Source organism: Pipistrellus hanaki (genome assembly GCF_964339955.1).
Source record: "Pipistrellus hanaki genome assembly, chromosome: 4".
Taxonomy (NCBI): domain Eukaryota; kingdom Metazoa; phylum Chordata; class Mammalia; order Chiroptera; family Vespertilionidae; genus Pipistrellus; species Pipistrellus hanaki.
The window spans coordinates 56,858,404-56,883,473 of NC_140506.1; the positions used below are offsets into that span (position 1 = coordinate 56,858,404).

At 41.4% G+C, this 25,070-nt stretch overlaps 1 protein-coding gene and 1 pseudogene across 2 annotated transcripts in view; one reads left to right on the top strand and one right to left on the bottom strand.

Annotated features, from left to right (window-relative positions):
- Positions 1-5,078: 5,078 nt before the first annotated feature.
- Positions 5,079-25,070, top strand: part of MAN2A1 (mannosidase alpha class 2A member 1) — a 140,500-nt gene continuing 120,508 nt past the window's right edge. The window contains exons 1-2 of the mRNA XM_084882803.1: positions 5,079-6,251; positions 24,538-24,792. Of these exons, the coding sequence (XP_084738929.1) occupies positions 6,117-6,251; positions 24,538-24,792 (390 nt within the window). The 5' untranslated portion in view covers positions 5,079-6,116. The remainder of the gene's footprint in view (positions 6,252-24,537; positions 24,793-25,070) is intronic.
- On the bottom strand, positions 14,464-16,594 carry LOC311622076 (small ribosomal subunit protein eS27-like; annotated as a pseudogene). The gene has a single exon. The product of its transcript is annotated as a small ribosomal subunit protein eS27-like (transcript).

Below are 25,070 nucleotides of genomic sequence, written 5' to 3' on the forward strand. Positions count from 1 at the left end.
AGATGATAATGGGAACTGGAAAGGATGGAGAGAAGCTTGATTTCTGTCTCAGAGGGGAAGGAGGTTTTCTTCCCTTGCACAGTGACTCTTTCCATCAGAGCTATTGGTCCCGTCACTCTATCTTCTCTACTACCTTGATCTTTCATTTAACTTTTTTTTTCTTGTGTCTTCAAGCTCTCTCTCACTCCTTACTTCATTCCTGCAGCTTTTCGTTACCTCATGTATCAAAGTTTCACTTCTGCTCACTCCTATTTTTTGGCATGATTATTTCCCTCTAAATTAGAATGGCTTTGTTCACCCTTCAGATTAAGATTATCTTACCTTTCTAACTAACAAGTCATCGAGCAGCCTCTAAGCAGCACTGTGGTGGCTAACACAGCCACAAGGATCACTACTGAGTTGCTATGTTGGTTTACCACAGTTGCAGAGATTCAGCAAGTATGACTAACACGCTCAACTGGATTCAGACAATTATTACTTAGAGAGCATGGTATCACTTCCCCACATCTCTAGCCCTGTAAGATGACCTAACTGGAGTGACCTCATGACAGAGTCAGGAGTAATGTGTTAATCTTCTACTGAGAAGTCATCTAAAGTAAAGCCAGACAATTTCTAGATTTACATAAAACTTGCAGCTATATTTGAAGGGGGTGGAATAATATGGAAAGTCCTGTGCTGATACTAAGGAGATGGATGAGAATAAATATTATGGAAGTCTTCTGCAATAAAGCCCCTCACAAGAAGCTTCTCTCTCCTTGGTCAAGGAGGAATTGCAGGGCATTCAAAGACTCTGGTCAGACTTGTCTGTCTGGCCTATGTTAAGACATGTATAGTTATGTGGTTGCAGAGCTTTCTCTCAGTAACTCTACCCCTCAAGCTTCCATATATCCAAGTAACAATTATTTTCTGGAGCTCAAGTTACCCATTAGATTATCTTATTTATTATACTGATTAATTATAGGGGCTTGTATCAAGTTTTTTCTGTTTGTCTTAAAGAATCAAACATTGTCACATCAAATGAGAGTGACTATGACTATGATTCCTGGCAAGCTGGTCAGGCCAACTTGAAGGATAAAAGGCTCCCCATCCAGAATCAAGCCAGCTAAACATTCTCAGGTGCTGCTGCGGTTGACCTTAGTGAGCCACACTACTTTCTTTCTAAGGCAGGAAATGGATTGCTCCATCTTCCCTGATTCATTAATATGAGTGCAGCAACAGGCATTGGCATTTAAATATATTCTACCCGACTGGCAAGCAGGAAGCCTAGTGCAATGTGACTATGATTACTTGCATCATAGAGTTTAGACTGTTTTGTCTGTCAGACAAGTATAGGCCTGATGTCCACATAACAAGTAGTACCCTATTGGGGACATAAACTGTATTAGCGGTATTAGGTATCATTTATTACAACAAGGAGTGAGTCAGTTTTGTGTCCCTTGTGATGGACAAACTCCTTTATAGGAACTAAACAATTTCTGCATAGCAGGTTGGAGTGCTTTGGAAGGAACAATCTGCCTATTGGAGCCAACTAGCCTTGCCATTATAGTATGATGGCCCCAGGTGAACTGTATTATGCTAATAGATTTGTAGTGACTTCAGCAACAGCATTTTTCTGACATGGGGGTCAATGTTTGATTCTTCAGTGTTCAAAGGAACAGTTGTTAAGTTTTTGTTAGTAGGGTCAGCAGGGAGTGATAGACACAGAAATCAATTAAATTCAGAGAGTAGCTTTGATCTAAGAAAAGTTTTTTCTTTTCTTAGATGGTAGAGAGAGACCACAGGAACTGACAATATTAGGCTAGGGGGACATATTAATGTTCAGAAAATTAAACTTGTTGTCATCTTGTAAGGTCAATAGTCTTTAGTTTAAGATCTAAGGAGTAAGATTTCAAGTCCTTAAAGACCTAGGATTTAAGTTAAAAATAGGGATTCATAGCTACTAAAGCATTCTGAGATGCCAGGTCAGGTTAAGTGTCCTAAAGGTAAGAGCAAAAAGGAGAAAATAATTCTTCCCCCAACTTCTGACTTCCCTGAGTGTAGGGTGTTCCTTTACTATGATCTGGGTTGTTGCTTCCCTAGCATAGCCACATGACTGGTATGACCAATGTGTGTCAATCGCTTCATTCTTCTTACCCATTTTCATCATTTCTAACCCACACCATTTGCTTGTATTCCTCTCTCAGTGGCTATTTCCTTATATTGTGTGTACCATCTTGAACTTATCCCATTCCTGAGATGTGGGCTTTGCCAGGACTACTTAACAGTTGTCACAAAATATTCATGGTTACTATTTTCTGCCTTCTAGTTCAAATATATCTTACAAAGGCATCTAAAATCCTTGCTATTTCTTGCTTCTCAATCAGCACAATGTTGTTGTTATGAACAACCAAGATGAACTGATGTGGTATTTTGCTGAATATCAAGACAATTAACATCTTTGTAGATGATATTAAGGATAACTAATTATACCACTGAGGAAATACTCTGAAGGTACACTATTGACCCTATTAGGTAAAATCCAACATGTTCTTGTGGTTTTTATAAATAAGTATGAAGAAGATACTATTAGCCAAGTCAATAGCTATATAACAATTGCCAGGTGCTGTGTTCCAATAAAAATACTGCATTTGAAATAGCAGCTGCAATTGGAATTACCTCCTGATTAAGTTTATAATAGTCCACAGCTACCTCTAAGATATTTATGACTTCTGCACTGGCCAAGCTAGTAAGTCTTTTATGGAGGCATTAATTGCTTCTGGTTTACTATCTTGCAAGGAAGTGAAAGGTCCTGGAGCTTCCACTTAGCTCTTTGTACTGTAATGGACCTCAACCCATGGGTAAGAAAGTTAATGTTGGGATATTGTCAGTTATAGACTGAGAAAATAACTATGTGAATCAACTGAACTAACAGAATCAGGAATTAGCATCAATTCAGAGATAGTGTCTAGTAAACCTTAAAAAATCTGTGTACTTCCTTGCCTGCAATGTACTGTCACTATTCTGGATCTTGTCATTCCCAGTGAAATGAAGGAGCCCATCTCAGTAATTGCATCTTCTACAGTCATATATGGCCTACAGAGGGGAACATCACAGAAATTTTCAAAGGTGCATATCTTTCCCTCACTAATTTCTCATTCTTTAGTGAAGGGAATGCCTTATAGACCTTTGCATGGGACAGATGGGCAATAGATATGCAGTTTGAATATGATAAGTCCAGTATAACATTCCCAAAGCCTTTGGATTCCCTGTTCCACATTATATCAGGAAGCTCTAATATCTCAACCTCACAAACTCCTGGTCATCATTGAGTCCAAGTTTCCTTCAATCAACCAAACAAGCTAGTGGCTACAGGTAAAGTGTAATAAAAATAAAAAGCTTAATACAAATAATTATTAACTATAACAGGGGATTAGAGTAATGAGGGACTCACTAGTGAAAAAAGAACCATAGAAAATATAAAAATAACAGCTACAAGGAGCTAACCTTAAACTAATCTTTGATCTGAGAGAGAGAGAGAGAGAGAGAGAGAGAGAGAGAGAGAGATCCCAAAGAACTCCCCCGGGCCCTCCCAGGCTAAGAGCCAGCCTTGATTGGAAAGGGAACAGCCTGGTTCACTGAATGGCAGAGAACTCACTAAGGTGTCACACCCGCAGAACTTGAAAATCTGCCCTCTGGAACTTGCTTCAAAGCTTGTCTCTAGTATGCCTGGAAAGCTCTTCATGGGGTAGTGTTGTCACAGTGGGAAATTATAACCCACTGTTCTTTTGACCTTGTTTCTGTAAATGCTGACTCTGATGAATACGTAGCTTATAGATAAACAGGATGTCTGTTTGTATAGGAATCCTAGGAACTAACTTCAGAAGACACAGACTCCGACCGACCTTCAGTCATCCCAGCTCTAGGAGAATTCTGACCTTCGATGGTAACACCAGGATTACAAAACCAGGATGATGCTCACCAGACCATCACGTGACCAGTTTCAAGGCCCCTGTCAGAACGGACTGCGCTGATCTGCACACAGAGAACTTTTCAACCACCCCGTCCTTGATCTCTGTTCTGGTTTCCCTTTCCCTCCTTATAGAAACCCTTCTCTGCACTGAAATGTTAGGACGGCCTTTGAGACAGGGCCTTGACATCTTCTCAGGCAGCTGACACTTGAGTAGATTGCTTTCCTTTCTCACCAGCACTGGTCTCACGAGTTGGAGTCTCACGTTAGACACTACAAAAACACTAGAGTTGGGGACATGGGAGAACACTGGTGGCTTGGCTGTAGAGACAGTCTGGTGTGCTGCAAGAGTTTGCCTACCTATACACCGAACACCCGCCTCCCAGCACTTCTTTCCTGTGTTGGCTCTTCAGCACCCTCTACTGACACCGCTTCCGCCCTTGCTGGCAGAGGGAAACTTACTTTAAAAGGCCCAGATGCACTTTCACAGCACAGTCAAAAAAGGGTGAATTGGGAGTTGAAGGCAATAAGTCAATAACTGGCCTAGGCATCACTCCTCGGGGTCCCCTCATCGGTTCTGCGGCCAGAGGCCCACACCCGCCGGGAGGGAGCCTGCTTTGGGGCAGGCTGCTTTCCCTCAGGTCTCACCAGGAGGTCACCAAAAGCGAAGGGAAGAAAAGATAAGTCCGAACAAAATTCGAAACTCATTTCTCTCCCTTTTCCTACAGTTCCCGACCCAGGCACGCCAAGGCCGGGTCTTCAAGGACGGGAAACCTGAGCAGCGAAGGGGGGCTGGGGAGGAATGTCAGCCCCTTTAGAACGTGGGCGGAGGGGGCCTGGAGGCCTCTTAGGGCTCGAACTCCCCGCAACTGCCTCCCCTTGAAGATAGCTGCTCGAGGTCTCTCCACCAGCCGGGGGGCGCCGGGGCGCCGGGGCGCCGGGCGGTTGGCGCGGGGCGGGCCCGGCGGGAGGCGCGCTGTGATTGGACGCCGGTGGCCCCGCCCCCTCATCCCGGCGCGTCGCTGAGGGGCGGGGCCGGCCGTCGCTCAGGCTCTCGGGCAGCGGGCGCCTATTGACCCAGCGGCAGCCGCGCCGCCGCCGCCGTCTCCTCCTGCTTAGTGGCGGGCTGTTAGGAACGCCGGGTGGCGCTGGGAAAACCAGCGCTTCCTTTTCGCAGCAGCTGCTGCCGCCGCCGCCGCCATCTCCACGTTTGCGGAGCGGGAAGCAAGGAGGGGACTTGCGGCTGCAGCTGGAGCGGGATCGGGCTTCTCTCCGGGGATAGTCCTCTCCTTGCTCTCCTTTTCCTCCTCCTCCTCCGCGCGCCACCGCCGCCGCCGCCGCCGCCCGCCCCCGACGCCCTCTCCTCGCAGCCCTTCGTTGGGGAGCGAAGAGGAAGGGGTGGAGGGGGGCGGGATAGGCAAGCGGGTGGGCGCCCGTTGGGGATCGGGGGCAACTCCTGACCGATTCTTCCGTCCTCTCACCCCGTGGCTTCCCCGACCCGACCCGACCTCTCAGCTGCGGCGGCGGCGGCGGCTGCAGCAGGAAGGGGCTCGGTGTAGGGCGGCGGGGGCGGTGCCGCGGAGGCGGGACCGGTTGTCCCGGTGCCTAAGTTGTGGGGCCGGGCTCTCTTCCCGACCCGAAAAGCTTTACCCTCTCGGCTCGGGGGACCCAGCTCCGCGCCATCGGCCCCCGGGACAGCCGAACCTACACCTTCGGGGCGAGGAGGGCACGCCTGCCCTTTGCAGAGAAAACTTTTTTTCCTGCGGACTCGGCGGGCGGGCGAGGCAGGAAGTCCGAGCGGCGACCTCTCTCTCTCTCTCTCTCTCCAGCGCCTGCTCCGCTCGGCCTGCCGGGCGCCCCGGGCCACGGAGCTCGCGACTTAAGTTTTCCGGGGCCGGAGGCGGGTCCCGCGTGGGGGAGCAACGCCCTAGGGAGGGCGGCGGGGCCGGGGCAAAGGCCGAGGGCGCGTGGCGGCGCCGGAGAGAAAGAAGGTGCGGAGCGCGGTGGGGACCCGCATCGGCGGCGATAGAGAGCGAGGGGGGCGCAGCTTGGCAAGTGGGGGACCTCCCTCCGGCGGCGGCCGCTTCCTAGGCCCCCCCCCCCCCCCCGAGTCCGGCTCCTTGGGGGCGAAGACGGTGTCCCGGCCCCGAGCCCGTCGTCGGGGGAAAAGATGAAGTTGAGCCGCCAGTTCACCGTGTTCGGCAGCGCGATCTTCTGTGTGGTCATCTTCTCGCTCTACCTGATGCTGGACCGGGGTCACTTGGACTACCCCAAGGGCCAGCGCCGCGAGGGCTCCTTCCCGCAGGTAAGCCAGCTCCGTCCGGGGGCGCCCAGCCCCAGACGGCAGGCGGGAGAGGGGGGCGTCGTTACCCCCTGCTCCCGGCCCTCTCCCTCTGCCTCTCTCCCGGAGGACCCCGAGCCCCCCATCCCCACCCCCCGGGGGCTGGGCGAGCCCGGCCGGGAGGAAGACTCCGCCAGCCCGCCCTGGCCGCGTGGGGATGGCGGAGAGCCTGCTCTCCCCGCCGGCTGCGCCGAGTTCCCAAAGTGGCGGGCGGCGCGCCCTGGCCGGGATCGCGCGCCGGGGAAGTGGCCGGGGCCCAGCCTGGCACCCTGGCCGGTGAGGCTGGCCGCGGGCACCTGCTGCCCGGGGGACGGGCGCGGCGCTGCGGGGCAGCCCCTCGGCCCACACCGGGTTAAAGCTGCACAGGCCCAGTCGCGGAAATGGATCAAACAGATCCCATCTGCGAGGCGGTTTTTTTTTTTTTTTTTAACCCCACTCTGGAAATAAAGTTTATTTGGTGTTGCAAGTCCTCCTAGAGGTGAAATCTGCCGGGTGGATGTGAGTGTCGTCATGCTTCAGTTGTTACCCGGGTTGGTGTGGAGCTGACAGCGGGAGCCTTGGTGGGGAAGCGCGTGTCATACTCCAGCCGGAAGCTGTGGGGCGCTCAGCCCTGTGCCCGGTGGTCGGGTTGTCAAAACGAATGGGGGGGGGGGGGGGAGAACGGTGCTTCTTCAGTCTCTTATTTAAAAAAAGTTGCTAAGAATAAGCAAACGGAGGCAGACAGCTGTATTTGGAAAGGATGCCTCGCTGCCGCGTGTGTTTTCATTTCTGGTTAACTGCCAACGACCGGTACACTAAGGAAGTTTTCGTTGAACTGGGTATTGTGTGGTGTCCCCTGTAATGAATGAACCCGTGAAACTGATCTGACAACTACTTAGGGATAGAGAAACGTAGAAGAGCAAGTTGATGTGTTAGTGTGTGCGTGTGTGCGTGCGTGCGTGTGTGTGTGTGTGTGTGTGAGAAACAATTTAAAGGACCAAACAATCTTGTCATTTGTTCTCTTGATATGTTAGAGCAAAAGGCTTGACTTAATTTGAAATTAAACTACTGACTTTACCTGATTTATTATAGAAGTGAAAGGAGACCTCCAGGTGGATGCTACCATCCGTTTAGAACACTCAAAATATTTTGCAGGTGTGAGGTAGTGAAAACCTTGTTATAAACAGATGTATCAAAAACTGTTAAAGCTTCTGTTTCTTCTAAGTACAGTTGTCTGGTAGGGAAAAATATAGTGAGATATCATAGGGTATCTTTAAATCTTGAGTTTAGAGTTTGTTTAGTGCTTGTTAAGATTGGAAAAAAAGTTTTAAAAAGGATACACCCTGTGAAGCAAGAGCAAAAAGAGGAATTTTAGGCCTTGTTTAATATTCTGTTTAATAATTTTGGGGCTCATTTTATTGTAATTCCTCCCCACCCCTACTCCCAGTACATTATTTTCAAAATTGTCTTCACTTCAGGAAAAACCATAAAAACTGATATATTTAACTTAAAGTGTTATCTTGAATAAGGTATTTGGGGTTTAGTTTGATCACTTGGAAATGATTTATGCAAACATCTGGGGCTGCGGTTGACAACCTTGACATTTTACTGTTGCTGAAGAAGTGAATGACTCGTTCAGTTACTGGGACATCTCAGGCAAAGTTAATCCAGTATACAGCCCTAGTCCTTGTCAAAGGGCTGCATTTCTGCTCGGAGTGTAAAGCATTTCATGGAAAGGGTCTGGCTGCTAGAAGAGAAGGCCCTGTGTATTTTCTGTTTTGTGTGCAAGAGGAGAGGATTTGGTAGGTGGAGCTTTTTGTATTTAAGGGTATGCTTCTCAGGTTTTCAGTACTGAATTTCTGTGCAGGAAGAAGGCACTCTTTGCTGATTTAGTTTCGGAGAGCCACTAAATCTCCAAGCAGGTGGACAGTATAAACCTGCTGTAAGCCTTACTCATGTGTCTGATATCAGTCTTCCATGATAAACTCTATTTCCACAATCATCACCCAGTAGGTAAGGAAACTGAGGCACAGGGCAGTGAACTTCTCCAAAGTTACACAGCTAAAAGCTGAGATTTGAATAGGTGGCCTTTGGGGGATGGGATGTCTATGCTGTCAGCTGCTAGCTGTACTGCCTCTTAGTAATCCTTTATCTACTGTTAGGCCCCAGGCCTACTTGTGGAAAGACCTGATGGGGAAGCCAGAGGACATGTTTCTGTTTAGCTTATGACTGTTACTTTTTAAAATATCAGTTTTATTATGAAGCCCTAATGAATATGCTCCTTTTACTGAAACACTTAATGCTTAAGATGTATACCTCCCCCAGAATGTCTTTTAGCTCTCTTCAGACCTAAACATTGAAACATTAAAATGAAAATAATTATGTAGCCGAAACCAGTTTGGCTCAGTGGTAGAGCGTTGTTCTGCAGACTGAAAGGTCCCAGGTTCGATTCCTGTTAAGGGCATGTACATTGGTTGCGGGCACTTCCCCGGTAGGGGGTGTGCAAGAGGCAGCTGGTCAATGTTTCTCTCTCATTGATGTTTCTAGCTTTCTATCTCTCTCCTTTCCTCTCTGTAAAAAATCAATAAAATATATTTAAAAAAAAAGAAAGAAAAGGAAAATCATTATGTAGCCCAGTGTCCAGCATTTGACTTGATTATTTATTTATTTATTTATTTTTACTGCTGTCAGATAAACCTTAATTTGATGAGAACACCAAACAGTAAAACTTAGGTTGCAGTGTATCATAGCACTTTGTTGTGGTTGGCTACAGAATTCCTTAGTTATATTAGAGCCAAGGTAGGCAGTCACTGTATGTCATTGATGCAGGTGGAATGATTTATCTAGGAAGAGATTGAACTTCTCTGATTTGCCCATTTTAGTTTCTGCCAGTTAATATGGAACCTTCAGGAAGGTATATAGTCCATTTTACATTTTACAAGATATGTTTTAAAAACTTCCTAGATTAAGAGCAATCTATTTTGCTGTTATTCTGGCTTTCACTCCTTCCTTCCTCCCATAACTCTGTGTTTCCCACCACTGGGCCAGACTCTGGGGCAAAAGTGGGCCCAACTCAGGGTGCTTTAGTTTCTCCCAACCTAGAGCAGCTGCCTGCCTCTAAGATAGTCTTTGGAAGGCTTTGTGCTCCTGGGAGGAATTTCTTTGAGGCCTGGAGGCAACAGGTGGACTGTCTTTTTATTATAGCATTTGTATATTTCAGGGTTAATAAATCTCAGCTAGAAAAATTAATAAAAATTCAGCTCTGAATGAAAGGCTGGCAAGGGCCTAATGCCCTAAAGATGATGTTTTGAGGTATTGTAAGAATTCCAGCAACTAGAAAGGAAAAACATTGTCAAGGTCTTTCTGAAATGCTTTTTATCACTTCTTACAAGCATATTTCTCAAGTTACTTAGGATCAAATGTATAATATGATGTCTCTTGTTTGGATCTGGAGAATTAAATAAATGAGCCAGGTTTTATATAACAAATGATCAATCTTTAAGTAATGAATATATCATAGGACCATAGGGATTAATACTAATTTTTGGGACTGATGGGGAATATGAAAATGAAGCTTCAGACTTTATTATTGTACCCAGATAACATTTATAAAGTGAGAATGTCTTTATATAAGTATTCAATTGAAAGAAACTGGAAAGTGGGGACTATTATGCCTTTTGGTTTTTTAACTTTTATTGTAAAAGTATATATAATACACATATAAAAAGAAGCTTAAACGCTTTACATCTCTAGTACTTTTTAAAGAGTCCAACATAGATGATGTTTAATGAAATTTTACCTCTATTCTCCAGTTGTTTTATCTTGCTTTAAGAAATTTGTGAATCTTTAATGATACATAGAAAAACATGATCTTCCCTGCTTCTTCACACTCCAGTGCACTCTATCTAAACTGCTTGTTGCTCGTCTTTGGGCAGGCATATATATGGGAGTTTGTTTCATTTTGGGAGGTATAATGTTTGAGATCTGTGATTTTTGGGAAGGGGTGAAACTTTGACAGTGGTGGCAACTAGACTTTTTAGGAGGAATGCAGTAACTTGAAAGCCTCGGGTGAGGCTGGTGTCTTCTACCCCGTCCTGTGTCTGACAATCCTGTAGGACTCCTGCCCAGCACAGCACGTTTCACTAACACTCAACTAACTTCCTCTACACCCCGGGGACAAAAACTCGTGACTGCATCTGGTCTGAAGGTTTCAGTTTATTCTTCCATGTATTGTTCCCAGATCAGCACTGCTGTCAGGGCCTAAACAAACCCGTTGATTTGGGGATGTTGCAATCCTGTTTTTTAGGGGCTTATCTGTTATTCATTAGCATTATGGGATTTCTGGGTTGTGGAAAAAACATTGACTAAAATTACCAATTTTATTTGTTGTTTTCACTTTGAGTCAGCTATTGCTTTTTGTGATGGCTGTTAAAACTTTGGCCTTTTTTGACAGGTGGCATAAGTATTGAGATTTTCCTAGAAGGAGTAGTTCAGTACCTGCTCCTGATCCCCTGCTTAATTATTAGCTATTTTTATTCCAACAGTCTTTTTGCTTGTTGTTCCCTCCCTTCCATAGAGATTTTTAAGAAAATGGGAGGATATTCAGCAGCTGTACATGATCTCTGGTTGCTGGATTTTGACCCAGCCTGTCTTGGTGGTCAAGTTCATAGTAGTATCTGCTTTTCCAGTACATGTAGAACTAAGAAGGCGAGGAGGAACTCTAAAAGAGTGAATTTTGCTTTTTTTTTTCATAGTTGTCAAGAGGAAGCAGACTACTTTAGCTAAAAGGGGTTTCTCTTTCAGTAACAGATTGCAAGCCATGTTGCTAATTTTAAGGTTGAAATCATGCTTAGGATCAAATAAGTGTGAGGATTAATTGTATTGAAATGGAGTTCAAACCTAGTGTTTGAGTATTGCTAAATTTGCCTTATGATAGGAGGAAGTAAATCCTTTGCTTTAAATGAATTCAGTTTCTTGAGGTCATAACATAGTTTTTTCTGTGAGATGCTTTAATGTTATTAGTACTTTTATGCCAACAAGCATATAGTAGCTATCCATTACATAGTTTTTTTTATTTTGTTACTCCTCACCTGAGGATATTTTTTCTTTTTTCAATTGTTTTGAGAAAGGGGTGGGAAGGAGAGAGAGAAAGAGAGAGAGAGAGAGAGAGAGAGAGAGAGAGAGAGAGAGAGAGAGAGTGTGTGTGTGTGTGTGTGTGTGTGTGTGTGTGTGTTGGAGAGAGGGTAGAGAGAAATACCCGTGTGAGAGACAGATTGGTTGCCTCCTGCCTCTGCCCCTGCCCCAACTGGTGTAGGGAGCAAACCTGCAACCCAGGTAAGAGTCCTTGACCTGGAATCAAACCTGTGACCCTTCAGTGCTTGGGCTTACATTCAACCACTGAGCCGCACCAACCCAGTAAATATTTTACGTTACATTTTTAACTTTAACATGCTGTTTTCTAAAGAAAATTTGAAGCACTTCAGCTTAAAATTATACAAGTTCTATCTTTGGCTGCCTTACATCATCATTCTATTGTAACATTTTGGTGTGTTTGGGAGGGGGGGGGGCGGCTATCCTATGTGTTGTAGCAGCGCCCCTGGTCTCTACTCAAAATATGCCAGAAACACCTTTTTCTCCCTTTTCCCTCAGGTGTAGCAACCAAAAATGTCCCCAGACATTGTTGAATGTCCTATGGAGAAAAAATCAACCCTGTTGAAAACGAGTTTGGCTACAGTCTAGCCAAAAGCCTATTCTTTATACACTGCTCTTTGTTAGCATTTTGCGTTTTCGGAAGGAGTGATCAAAAGGCTTAATTTTAATACTCAAAAAGATATCTAGCTTTTTTGGATGATTGAATGTATCCTTTGTCTGGATGCATAAAATTCACTTACATTTTTGGGATTCTAAATTGTAATATGTCACAGAAAATATAAGGGTAGATTATATTCTTATGCAAGTTAAGGAAAAAATGGAAGATTATTATAATGAAATTTAATTTTTTAAAAATTGGATATATTTATTCTGAGAAAAGCATTATGGAGACAAGGTGATGGTAGTTAGGTCATCTTTTACTTTCTGCAAGCTGAATTAGAGGTTGGCAGTAGTCCAGGTTGTATTCCCTCTACCTTTTAGCACAGGAAGATAAGATATATTGATTAATAACAAGGTAGTATGAAAATCATATGCAAAAATAATTGGAGATATCTGAAATTTTCTTAGCAAGCTATTTCCTTTCTTCAATGAATCATTGTTTTATTTATGTTAATTCTAATGATTCTGGTTATTGCATTTTGTATCCTTTCTTGAGATGAGAAAAAACAGGGAAAGTGGAAAATAAAGTGTATGGAGACTCTCTTTATTCATTTTATTTTGTTCTAAATAGCCTTCTTTAAAGAAAGGGGGATGGAGATAGGGTTAGGAAAAGAACAAAGTTCTTGGTAAATATCTTCCTTCCTTCCCTTTTGTCTTAAGGCCTCTCTCTGGTCTTAAACCCTGCCTAAGCCAGCTGCCAAATCTAGACTGTCACCTGCTTTTGTAGGGCCACAAAACCATTTAAAAACATAAAAATGCTTTTTATGTTTTTAAATGGTTAAATATTTCATGTCATATCCTCAACTCATTTTTTTATGAATTGTGCTAAAAGGTCAGATGGCCCACATGAAATAAAATAAAATATTTTTAAAATGGCTCTTTACAGAAAATAATTCTTTAATTATTGGTTTACTTGTATATCTCTATTATTAACATAGGAGGCTTGTAGTATGGTTTGACCTTGAGGTAGAGATAGGTTAATTAAAAATAAATAAAATTCTCATAAACTGGTTGTTATATAAGCATTTGTCAAATTTAGTTTTTTTGGGTTTTTTTGAAAGTATGGTTTAAAACTGTTGTTATCTACATGTTCATACATTTTTAGGTATACTCACGAGAACTTTCATGCTGGAATACAGATGTGTTTGACATGCTTGTTTTCTTCCTGTCACCTGAAGGTTTCTCACTGCAGGACTGCTCTCGGATACAGAGTTTTAGGGCATGAATAATACAAGCTTAATAGAGTCTCAAGATTGAAAACCATAACTTTATAATATTTGGATTTATAATAATTTACAGATAGGCTGAATTGTGAACCTAATCTGATTGCTGGGATGATTAGTAAGCTATAGAATGAGAGCCAGGGTCTAGTTATCTTCCTCATAAACCAAAGATCTGGACCAGAATTTAGCAGTCTTCTCTGGAACCCCGAGGGCTGCTCAGCTTGGAGGCAGAGAACTACAAGGATGTCTGAAAGGGCACTGGACTACTATCCTACTTACCAAAGAGTAATTAATTTCTGCTCATTTTAATCCTTCTTCATGCTTCTTAAAGATAATGTGTGACTTCCTTCATTCCTTGAGGCAGAGGCCAGCATCCCTTTCTGTCCACAGAGATTTTGGTGTCATCATTAATTTGCTGTAGAGTTGGTATGAACAGAGAATGTGTAATTCTTCTTGAGTGGTGCTACAACTTTTAAGTATATTTTTCCCATTTTTAAATGTATGCATTTGTGCATTTTTCACATGTAAATGAGTTTCTCCACTGGCTTCCTTTTCAAGTAGGTACCTTAAGAAGTCCAGAGAAATTAAATGCTTTTTCCAAGGCAGAGCAGGCCCCAGAATATGTTCCATTTCCACCAGTGAGCTCATTGTTCTGAATCAGGAGTCTGGAGACCCAGGGAATTTGCTGATTTTTTTTTCCTTTTAAACACCTTTTCTCTAGCATAGCTAGTGTTCACTTTTGTGGTGGGAAGCTCTTCTCCTTCAGAGGGAGGCTGTACTTTGGGGCTAAAGATGTCCTTTGAGCAGTTCCCCTAAGTTGTTTCATATCAAAGATCTGGAGAAATGTGGAATTTTTGGGTTATGCCTTGTGGTAGAGTTTTTTTTTTTTTTTTTTTTTTTTTTTTTTTTTTTTTTTTTTTTTGTGTGTGTGTTTTTTTTATCCAGTAGAGCATTAGAGGATGGAAGGCTGAGAGTATGAATCATTCTCAGAATTATTTTCTACACAAAAAATCCTGAATTTGTGTTTTTAGAACCCAGTGAGGTAGTTATTCTTTTTAATACTTACTAGGACCCCAGAAAAGTGGTAATATATATATATATATATATATATATATATATATATATATATATATATATATATATATATATATATATATAAATCAGACATAGAATTTTAGAGTAGGGAGGGTGCTTCCAGGTCTGGTAATTTATTTAGTCTTTGGCTTTTCAGGTAAGGACACTGAGACATGTAAAATGGACTTTAGAATTTTGCACCAGATTTCAGAACCAGTCATAGCATACCAAAGATATTGTAATATAGTGGCTCTTCTCTTGTACTGTAACCAGTATATATTTGAAAACTTCCCATGAATTCAGCACTATGGAGATTACGATAGACATACTAGTTACATTACTTGCTTTGAAAAGGCTCCTTGGTTATTTGAGGAGATCTAACTGCCATTTGTGAAATAATAAGAGACAAGTGTCATTTACTGGTTCACTAAGAGTTAAAGAAGTTAAAACAGTGCCTATAGGCATACAGTAAATGCTCAGTAAATGTCAGTTATTACCAATGAACACATATTTATGAACGGAGGTTTACCTATTCTGTATCAGGTACTGTTGTAGGTTCTGGTTATACAGGAGCAAAAAATAAGCCTGATCTTCAAATTCATATCCTTATTTTTGTTTTTGTTTTTGTTAATCCTCACCCAAGGATATTTTTCAGTTGGTTTTTAGAGGGAGAGTGGAAGGAAGTGAAGGAGGGGGAAGAAAGAATAGAAGTGAGAGAGACACATTAATTGATTGCCTCTTTGCACTATCCCTGGTCCCAGATTAGGGATTGAACCTTATAACTCAGGTATGTGCCCTTGACTGGGAATTGAGCCCACTGCCCTTTGGTGTATAAGGGGATGCTCCAAACACTGAGAAACACTAGCCAGGGATTAATTAATACTCTTGATATAAGGGCAAAGGTTTTAAAGGGAATTTAGAAACAAAGTTATGGTTATGGCCCAGGCCAAGCTTACCAAAGCACATGGGAAAGAAGCTAGGCTTTTCTGATTGGGTAAGACTTTGAAGGGAGAAAGTCTGAATGTAAGTATTATATAATGTTTTCAAAGGCTTGGAGTCATGAAGGAATCCTGAATCACAAGAAGTGAGGAGATTGACTTGGAATCTTCGTTGCCTGTTAAAGCGTATTTGGGAAAACAGGGGAGGTAGTTTGGGATCTGATTGTGAATTATCCTGAGAACCAGTCTGAAGAGTTATGAGTTAGATAGAAGTGAACCATTTGAAGTTACTAAGTATACCAGAAAGCTGCTTGAGAAAAGCAGGGCTAGAAAATTAATTTCATAGAAAATTTTAGACCTGGAAGAGAGCTAAGAGAATATTCAATCTAGATTATTCTGGTAGCAGTGTGTAGGAAGACTCAGAAGCAGAAAGGAGCTGAGAATCTTTTTGAAGTTGTATAGACATAAGGCAGAAAATCCCTATATTAGTACTGAATTGGCTAGAGTCAAGAGGAAGAGGAAGAGGAAATAGGTGGCAACATTCTGTAAAAAGAAGCAGAAAGGCTTTCTAATAGATTTGATAAAGGGTTGGTTTGAGTTAAAAATTTCTTCCACCTTTTTCCTTTGGGGTATTAGGAGATTGCCTATATTGTTTTTAGAAAAGGATAGTTTGAAAGATAAGCTGGGTTAGAAGCCAAGTTCAGGTTTTTTTTGTTTTTTGTTTTGTTTTTATTTTGTACCCAACATGTGTTTATTGGAATTGTTTCCTACTCATATTGATTTGAGGTGCTTTTAATAGTGCTGCTTCCTTCTGAAGGAGCATCCTTCTGTAAGCCTTGCTTTTCCCCCTGTTGTTGACTGACAGAGTACAGCGGAGCAACCAACACACAAAACTACCTTTTGTGCATGGCTAAAGATGGTGGTGATTTATAGCATCCTGGCCATTTTACATGCATGAAGTAGGAATTGGGGCTCTGCACCAGGTGCTTCTTCTTGTGTTTCGTCGTCTTCTTTTCTGGAGAAGGATGGAGGAATCCTTAGCGAGAGGCATATTATTGTGAGGAGGTCATCACTACCAGAAAGGCTTCAGTTTCATTTCTGATGATGTGGATTTTAGTAGAAATAGCCAAGTGGGTTGGAATGCCAGAGTGAGAGATCAGGGAAGAGATGCTGATCTGGTAGTCATCAGTATATGAGAGTGAATGAGCTCACTCGGGACTTGTGAGAAGAGAGCAGAGAGCCAAGTACATTTCTTATAGTATGTGCACAAATAGAGAGAGAGAGAGAGAAAGAGAGAGAGAGAGAGAGAGAGAGAGAGAGAGAGAGAGAGAGAGAGAGAAAAGGGAAGGGAAGGGAAGGGAAGGGAAGGGAAGGGAAGGGAAATAGATATTTAATTAAATATTAAAAGGCAATACCCCAAGAAAGGACCTCAAAGTTCAAGGTTATTCTGAAGACAGATTTCTGAGAATACCAAAAATTCAATTGCTTCTTGTTTATAGTAAAGAAGAGCCCCTACTCTTTGATTGGTTGCTGACCCCTCACAAATTGAAGAAGTAAGAACTGTATTTGTGTTCAGGCCACCTCTTGAAAATTGTAGGCCCAATTGAGGACATCACTGGAGATTCAAGATATTTCTTGTGACTTTTATGGAGAAGATCTAACCAATAATTTTTTAAAAGAAGAAGAATAAAAAGATTTAACTACCCAAGAAATTTATATCCTTAACTCTTCTTTGAATCTGATGGTATGACATTTAGACGTTTGCTATTATTATAATTTTATACATTATATTGTACCTTACTATTGCATTCTTGCTTCTGTGGTATTTACGAGGTTCCCACCTCACCCTTGGAGAACAATTGCTTCAGATGAATTTTTATAAAGAAAAGTCAGTAGGGAACGACTTGTAAAACTATAGAATCCTTGGTGCTTATAAAGAGTTAGTTAGGAATTTCAGAATTTAGAAAGGGGTAGAGGAGCTTACTGAGGAAATGATTGCTATAAATAAGCTAATTATTTACTGAATACAACTCTATTTTCAGAGACTCCCCCAAACTATTTCTGTATGAAAAACCATCTTAGACATGTCAGTTGCATTTATTTAACAGCAGATCCTAAAATACAATATGTGCCATTCATCCATGGGAGTTCAGAGAGTATAAATGGACAGTGCATAATAACACCTCTATAAAAAGACAGGCATATGTCAAAAAATATAAGAAAGATTACCAACATAGACCAACAATCATTGGCCAGATGACATATGACAGTATGACTGTGGTTCCCTGGGAATTGTTGTGGTATAAAAGTACATCTCATAAACTTCATGAGTAGTCTTGGGTAAAGTATACTGTTGACATATCTCAGAAGAGAAATACAGTAAAAATACATTTGAGGAAAAATCAGTGGTTTTAAAACTTTTTTTGGCAAAAAGTATAAAGAAAATAATTTTCCATAGAACAGTATAAGAAGTATTGAATTAAAGAAAAATATTTATTAGACAACACTTAATTTGCTTAGAATAATGTTGGATTGTATGAAAATATTTTATAATTCAAACATTTTGCCCTATTTACAGGTTCTTCTAATAATAGTTATTAAAAAAATAACCTGTTTGGCAGAATCTCATTTATATAGCAGCTTAGTGCCTAAAATGTTGCCTCAACAGGTGGTCATTTCTGTGCTGTTGCATTGGGCTAATTCACCATTAGTGCAGGTGAGTTCATAGGGTTTTAATCTAAATATACATCAGGAAGCCCACAGAGTGGAGATGGAGCTGTGTCCTGGAGCAGAAGAAAGTGCCAGCAACTGGAATCATGACTATGGTTTTGGAGGTGGTTAGAGGGTGGGGATGACAAAGGTAGGGAAAACCTGAGTGGCCTATTGATATTTTAGGTGTGGGTTGAGCATCTTCTATAGTGATTCTGGCAGCTGCAGAGTGGTTTACTCAGGTGCATCCATGTCCAAATCTTATTAGGACATGGATATTAAAGTTTTCTCCTGCCTCCTTTATTCTATTGCCTTGTTTGAGTACCCCACCGAGGCAAGGTGGTGAGCTGCTAGTCCCAGCTCTTCCCTTCACAACCCCAGTGCAGGGACTCTTGCCATATACCTGTATTCTGCATCTAGCAGCCTCTATTACTATCACATTGAGGCATGTGTGGGGTTATGAATATGATTTACAAGGGCTAAGAATGCATTGCGCTTATGTTTTAGCAAGATATTATGTAAGTAAGTATTCTTTATGTTCACATAGTGAGGGCATTTATTTCTTTGAATGAACAAGTGGCAATGTAAAGATAATAATGTGGAAGAGATTCAGGCATGATAAGCCCTAGATCTGGAAAATATCATTAAAAAGTCATTTGCAACTGTGATTTGTGCCTTGTTGATGTAGAAGTAGAGTTAGATACCTAACTATAGCCACAGCCCCAGTTTGTACTCTTTTTGGCATCAACACTACACATCTTAAGGGGTTAGAGTGGTAACTTGAGGGTTTACTTGTCATTCTATCATATCAAACTAAAATACTTTCTTGTTAAGTGCTTGAAATCTAACTGAAAAGCAGGATTTTCTTGTATATAGTTGAATAGCTTCTGACTGACTTAGAAATACTGCACTAATGGTGAAAACCCCTAGTGGAAAGCGTCTGCTCTTTTACCAAATCACAGTCCCTATATTTAGCTTTAATGCAGTGGTTCTTAACTGCAGATGTGTGAGAATCGCCTGGTGAGCCTTTTACAATTATAAAAAGCAGCTCTGAGCACTCTCTCTTAGGTAATGTCATTCATCCCCACTGCTTTAACTTCATGTTTATACTGGCCACTCAAGTTTATCTATTTTCCTGATTTTCAGACTTGCATATCTATCTTATAACACCTCTGAACTATCTAGTAGCTCCAGAACAGAACCTTTGCCTCTCACTCTGCTCCTTCCCCAGCATTTATTTTCCTGAAATGCTACCTATCATCTTCCCAATTGCCTTAGCAAGAAAAAGGCCATTTTTCTTGCCCTCTCCTTTCCTAGTTCATCAATGCCAAATGCTTTCACATTCCTCCACCTCTACCATCCTGGCCCAAGGCACCAAGGTGTTTACCTAGCTAACTTCAGTAGCCTTTTACTCCACTCGTCCTTCCATTGCTCCAGAACAGCTAAATACACTTTTTATTTATTAGCTCCCAAACTGTTCAAAATGGAGTTGTTGGTGTTTCTTTCTCTGAAAAATATTTTTAACCATAAAGTTTTCTCCTGCCTCCTTTATTCTATTGCCTTGTTGGAACAAAATATGCTCCTGGGGAAACAGCATAAAAGTGGCATGGACTCAGCCTCCATTGCTCCAACGCCTAGGGTCCTAGCTCCTCAGACTCAGCTCTCCACTTCGCACGGGGATTGGGCAGCTTCCTCTGACAGGGACTCTAAGTGTGAGAATACTTCCTAAGCTTTATATTGGTTCAACTCTTTGCCAGGTGTATTAATTTTCTATTGCTGTAATAAGTCACAACAAACAACGGCTTAACTGTCCTGAACCAGACTTCAGGAAGCTTTTCATTTGTGGGTAAGGGATGCTGGAGCATGCTGTGACCCTATGTTTAGCCTGCAGGGCACCCAGTGCAGGGATGCATTACGGTACCAGTTTCGGGGGTGGTTTTTTTTTCCTTCTTTTTCTCAGTCTGCAGGCCACAGCATTGACAACTGTGTGGTACTTGGCAAATGTTGCAGAGTATATGCAGTGATTGCAAGGGTCCTCAGTGGCACCTCCAAGTCCAGGGGCTAGGGATGAAGGCCAGGCAGCTCTGGTGGCTAGAACAGGTAGTGTGCACACATTCAGTTCTGGGGGTTATCCTTATTGATTGTGTTGCAAGGTATTTTCAATATATTGATAAATGAACACTGGAATGTAAGAAAAGTATTAAATCTTATTAGGACATGGCTAAAGGATATGGATATGAGAAATCAGTTAAGAGACTGCTTTACTAGGCCTGAAGAGAATGTCTGTGGCTTGGACCAGTGTGGTGGCATTTGAGAGGGAGGGAGGTTAACTGATTCAGTAAGTATCCTATATAATAAAGAGGCTATATGCAAATTGATCCTCATGCCCTCACACAAGATGGCTGCCCCCATGTGGTCAAAGATGGCTGGTAGGGGAGCACAGTTGGGGCAGGCCAGGCCTGCATGGGGAGGGAGGGGGACATTTAGGGGCTACCAGGCTGGCAGGGGAGGGTAGTTGGGGGTTACCAGGCCAGCAGGGGAGGGTGCTGTCCTAGATTGGAGAGGGTGCAGGCTGGCCTGAGGGTCACTCCCCCTCCCCTCTCAGTGCATGAATTTCATGCACTGGGCCTCTAATTTTGGAGATAAGATGAAAAGAGCATGTAGGATGTGTGAGCAGGGTTGAATGTGTGAGCAGGGTTAGGGAGGGAAAATCAGTTATGCCAACAAGATTTTGGGAGTGCGTTAACCAACCAGGTGGAGATTCTTACTGAAGACTTAAAGACTATAGAAGGCTTTTTTTTGGTGTGTGTGTGTGAAGATTTCTTTTGGACTTAAGTGTCAAACCCAAGTTGAGAAGTCAGTCATTTGGACAGATGGGTCGGTTTTTTCCTTCCTTCCTTCCTTCCTTCCTTCCTTCCTTCCTTCCTTCCTTCCTTCCTTCCTTCTTTCCTTCCTTCCTTTTTTTCAGAGAAGAGGTTTCAGATAAAGATATAAATGTGGGAAACATCAATACAAAAATATGGAATTTAAGTCATAGAATAGATGAGATAATTTAAGATAGCATAGAGCAGGCAGAGAGCTCAAGGGCTAACCTTGAGAACTCCACAATTTAGAGACTGAGGAGAGAGGGAGATTGATAAACAGTTGGCAGGAGGAAAACCAAGAGTATGTTGTGCTGGGAGCCAGTGAAGAAACAGTTTCTAGGAAGGAGGAGTGCCAAGTGCTTCTTGCGATTATGAATAAGGTGAAGACTGCTCATCAGGCTTGGCAACATGGAAGCCTTTGGATACTTTCTCATGAAACATCCATCTCATATAATGTTTATTTTTAATAATACTCTCCTCCATTGGTTATGGGACCAGGAAGGAGCCCTGTTCTTTCTCGGTGTGTGTTAGTTGAGTTAAAGGCAGTTTTGCTGTGTGCATGGCTCCAGAATTATCTTTTTCTGAAAGTACAGGAAGATTTGGAGAAAGTCGGTGCTCATATATTCTTTTATACACTGTTAAGTGTCTGATAAAACATGTGGCATCTTTCAAAACTCTAAGATGGTAGTATTTACTTATTTATTTTTAGCCTTTCCAGCACAACTTTTAATTTTCATTGGAATAAATTTTTTCCCCCTTTAATATTTTCAAAAATTTATTTTGAATTATAGTTGACATAATATTATATTAGTTTCAGGCATACAGCATAGTAATTTAACATTTATAAACCTTACAAAGTGATCACCGCAAGTCTAGTAAGCTTCTGTCACTGTACATACTTATGACAATATTATTGGAGTGATATTTTAGACTAAGCTAAGGCTTTATTTATGGAGATGTGTAGCTTTACTACAGGCAGAACAAATCATTATGTTCTAATTCTGCTTGCAATCAGAAGACCTTGATTTACTGTTGTTACCTGCTGTGGTAGAAATTGCAAGCATCACTGAAGTAGACTTGCATCTTCAGCATTGGAAATATTCAGTTCAGCAGGAGTGGTTTCAAAAAGCCACAGTGTGTGGTGGTATGATAAATGCGTGAAGAAAAGTTTTTCTCTTATTTCAGATAGCCTTTGATAGTATGTCTGTTTAGGAAAATAGGCACAGATTAGTCAGCTGTGTACCTGCCTCTCAAATATTTTTACCTTCTTTGGGTAAACTTTGGGTTATGTCAAGAGTCCTCTATGGCCTTTCTTCGAAGAAACGCTCAACCAACATCGTTGTGAGCTTATAAAAAAGGGCTTGTAGTATATATAACACTGCTCAACAGCTTTGCTGACCTGAAGTCTACGTGGTTCAACTAGTTTTTCTTTGAACCCTGAACTAGTAATGTACTGATCATCAGATTTCCTTTGCTTTGCCATTTCTAGTCATGAACTGATCTATATTCTCTGTCTGCTTTTCACTAGGGACTTGTCTTGCAGGATGAGTTCTGTGCTAAAATGTTGCTCTTCCTGCTTCTGTATACGCTGATGAACAGGCTTCAGATTTCTACCTTGTGGAGACATGCCACCCCACTTAGAGATGACAGATATCTTAAAGGACTGCAGTTTTGATATGTGTGGGGCTATTTCTGTCTCTATTAAGTAGAGATGCTTATGAGAGCATCTTTGAAGTCTGAGGAGGTACATGTCTGTCTTGTGCTCCTTGTTTCTCTTGGTCAGGGCTTTGAGTATTCATCTCCAGTGTTACCTCTCCTACTCACCTCCCAAGGTAATTTGCTTCTAATTTTGGCTACTTTTTTTTTTTTTCTTCCTTATTCTAAAATGTCTTCCCTTGTCCCTTCAGACTTCTGTCAGTTTTCAGTTTGCTGAAATGGCCTTCTTTTGGTAGACAGCAGTCTGTTGACTTCTCTCCCTTATTGAGCTAGCTAGTAACCTGGGAGTAAAAACCTTGTTTCTCTCAGCCTCCCCATTGCAAAAGCAACAACTGTACATAACAAGAAAAAAAGGAAGCCTCACTGTTGTGACTCAGTTGGTTGAGCATCATCCCATGCTCTGAGTTCGCCAATTCTATTCCCTGCTAGGGCACATGCCTGGGTTATGGGCTCAATTGCCAGTAGGAGGTGTGCAGGAGGCAGGCAATTGATGTTTCTCTCTTTCCCTTCCCTTGCTTTCTTTCTAATATCGACAACATTTTTTTTTTTTTTTAAAGAATGGAAATGCTCATAACTAGTTTTTACCATCTCAATTATGGCCTTCCATATGTATTATTTTTCAAAAGGGGAATCATTATGTCATATATACTATCGATATTTTATTAATGCATACTATTTTAAAACTGCTTTTTCCCCCCACTGTATATCCTGAAAGTACATTCTCATATATTTTTATTTAAAAAAAATATTTCTAACTTTTCAGTCCCTAAAAACTGTCTTGTGATATTAGATATTGACTAGTCCTTCATTTTTGGACATTTAAGTGTTTTAGCTTCTTTTCTCTTTCCCCTTCTTTTTGTCTTTCTGTTACTTGTACTGTGATATAATTTTTGTTTTTGGGTATCTAGAGTTGTTTGCTCACTATCCATATAGTTATTTTATTAAACTCTAATGTGAACTTTTGGGGGTAAAGGGTTGGCTATTTCTAGTTACAGTGTCACCTTGTGTGTGTGTTTAGATAGGGACTCATCTTATGCATTCCTGCTTTCCCAGCATGTAGCATTATACCTGGCACAGTGGATGTTCACTAAAGAATTATAGTTGCTTTCCAGAAATATGAGGGTAATTTGGCAAATTTATAACTATCTACTCTGTATTTGGGACCCGTGGTATAGGAGTGAGCAAGACAGAGATTGTCCTTGCTCTCATAAGTTGAGGTGTTATTCTATATAGCAAGGTTTATGTTATAGAGAGAGCAAGCCTCTATAATTAATGTGAGGATAATTAAAAACCTAAAGTTATACAATGTAGTATAACCAATTTAAATGACTTAATAATGTGAGGTTACTTGGGGGAAGGGGAATAGTTCATTTCAGTTTGTTGTTGTTTCCCCCCCCCCCCCCCCCCCCCCCCGCAAGCTTCTGGCTAAATTTACAATTGACTAAATGATTTTTCTGTAGATCATAGCTCTTATTTAGGATTGTCCACTATTGTTACTTATTGAGATGAGATGATTGTTTTCAGGTTTAAAGGTCACTCTTTGACTTTTGGGAATAACTGGAATAATTTTTAGTTGAATTTAAAATTTTATACCTGAATATAATAAGTTACTATACTTAGTGATTTTAGAGACCAAAATATATTTTAGGGCTGAGTGTGGGATAATAGGAAATATATCCCCAAATATTTTTTGTCCCTCTGTTGTTCTTTTTAAAATATGATTAGACAAAGATTGCAGCCATGAAGAACATTTTATGCTGTAAATTTGTATTTCAACCATCCAGCTTTTAATGCTTTCTATAATCGCACTTATAAAAGTGGAAAGTGAAGGGTAAGTGGCTGCCCTCTTGAACAGTTACATAACTTAAAAAAAAATATGGGTATCTCAGAGCTATGTTAGAGTTTCATATAGCTGCCTCTTTCTTTTTTATTATAGGGCCAGCTCTCAATGTTACAAGAAAAAATAGACCATTTGGAGCGTTTGCTAGCTGAGAATAATGAGATCATCTCAAATATTAGAGATTCGGTCATCAATTTGAGTGAGTCTGTGGAGGATGGGCCAAAAAGTTCACAAGGCAATTTCAGCCAACGTGCTGGCTCACCTTTTCTGCCATCGAAAAAGTCCCTCACAGTTGACCCTGAAGATTGTCTATTTGCTTCACAAAGCGGAAGTCATAATGCAGATGTGCAGGTAATGTATGCATTTGTTAATAATCACTAGGTTTGTTTTTGCTTTTTTAGATTTGATCTGGTATCTGTTCTTACTTAGTAAGTTACTTAAATTCTCTGGATTCTAGTTTCTGTGATTTGATTAATTACATGATCATTAATATTCTTTTTTAGTGATAAAATTCAGTAATTCTGTGCTTCTAATTTTTTTATTTTATACTTTGAGAATGCGGCCATTTTGTATACCTCTTCAGTCTTGTTTTTTGTTGTTTTTTTTGTAGCACGTGTAGACCTTTAAAG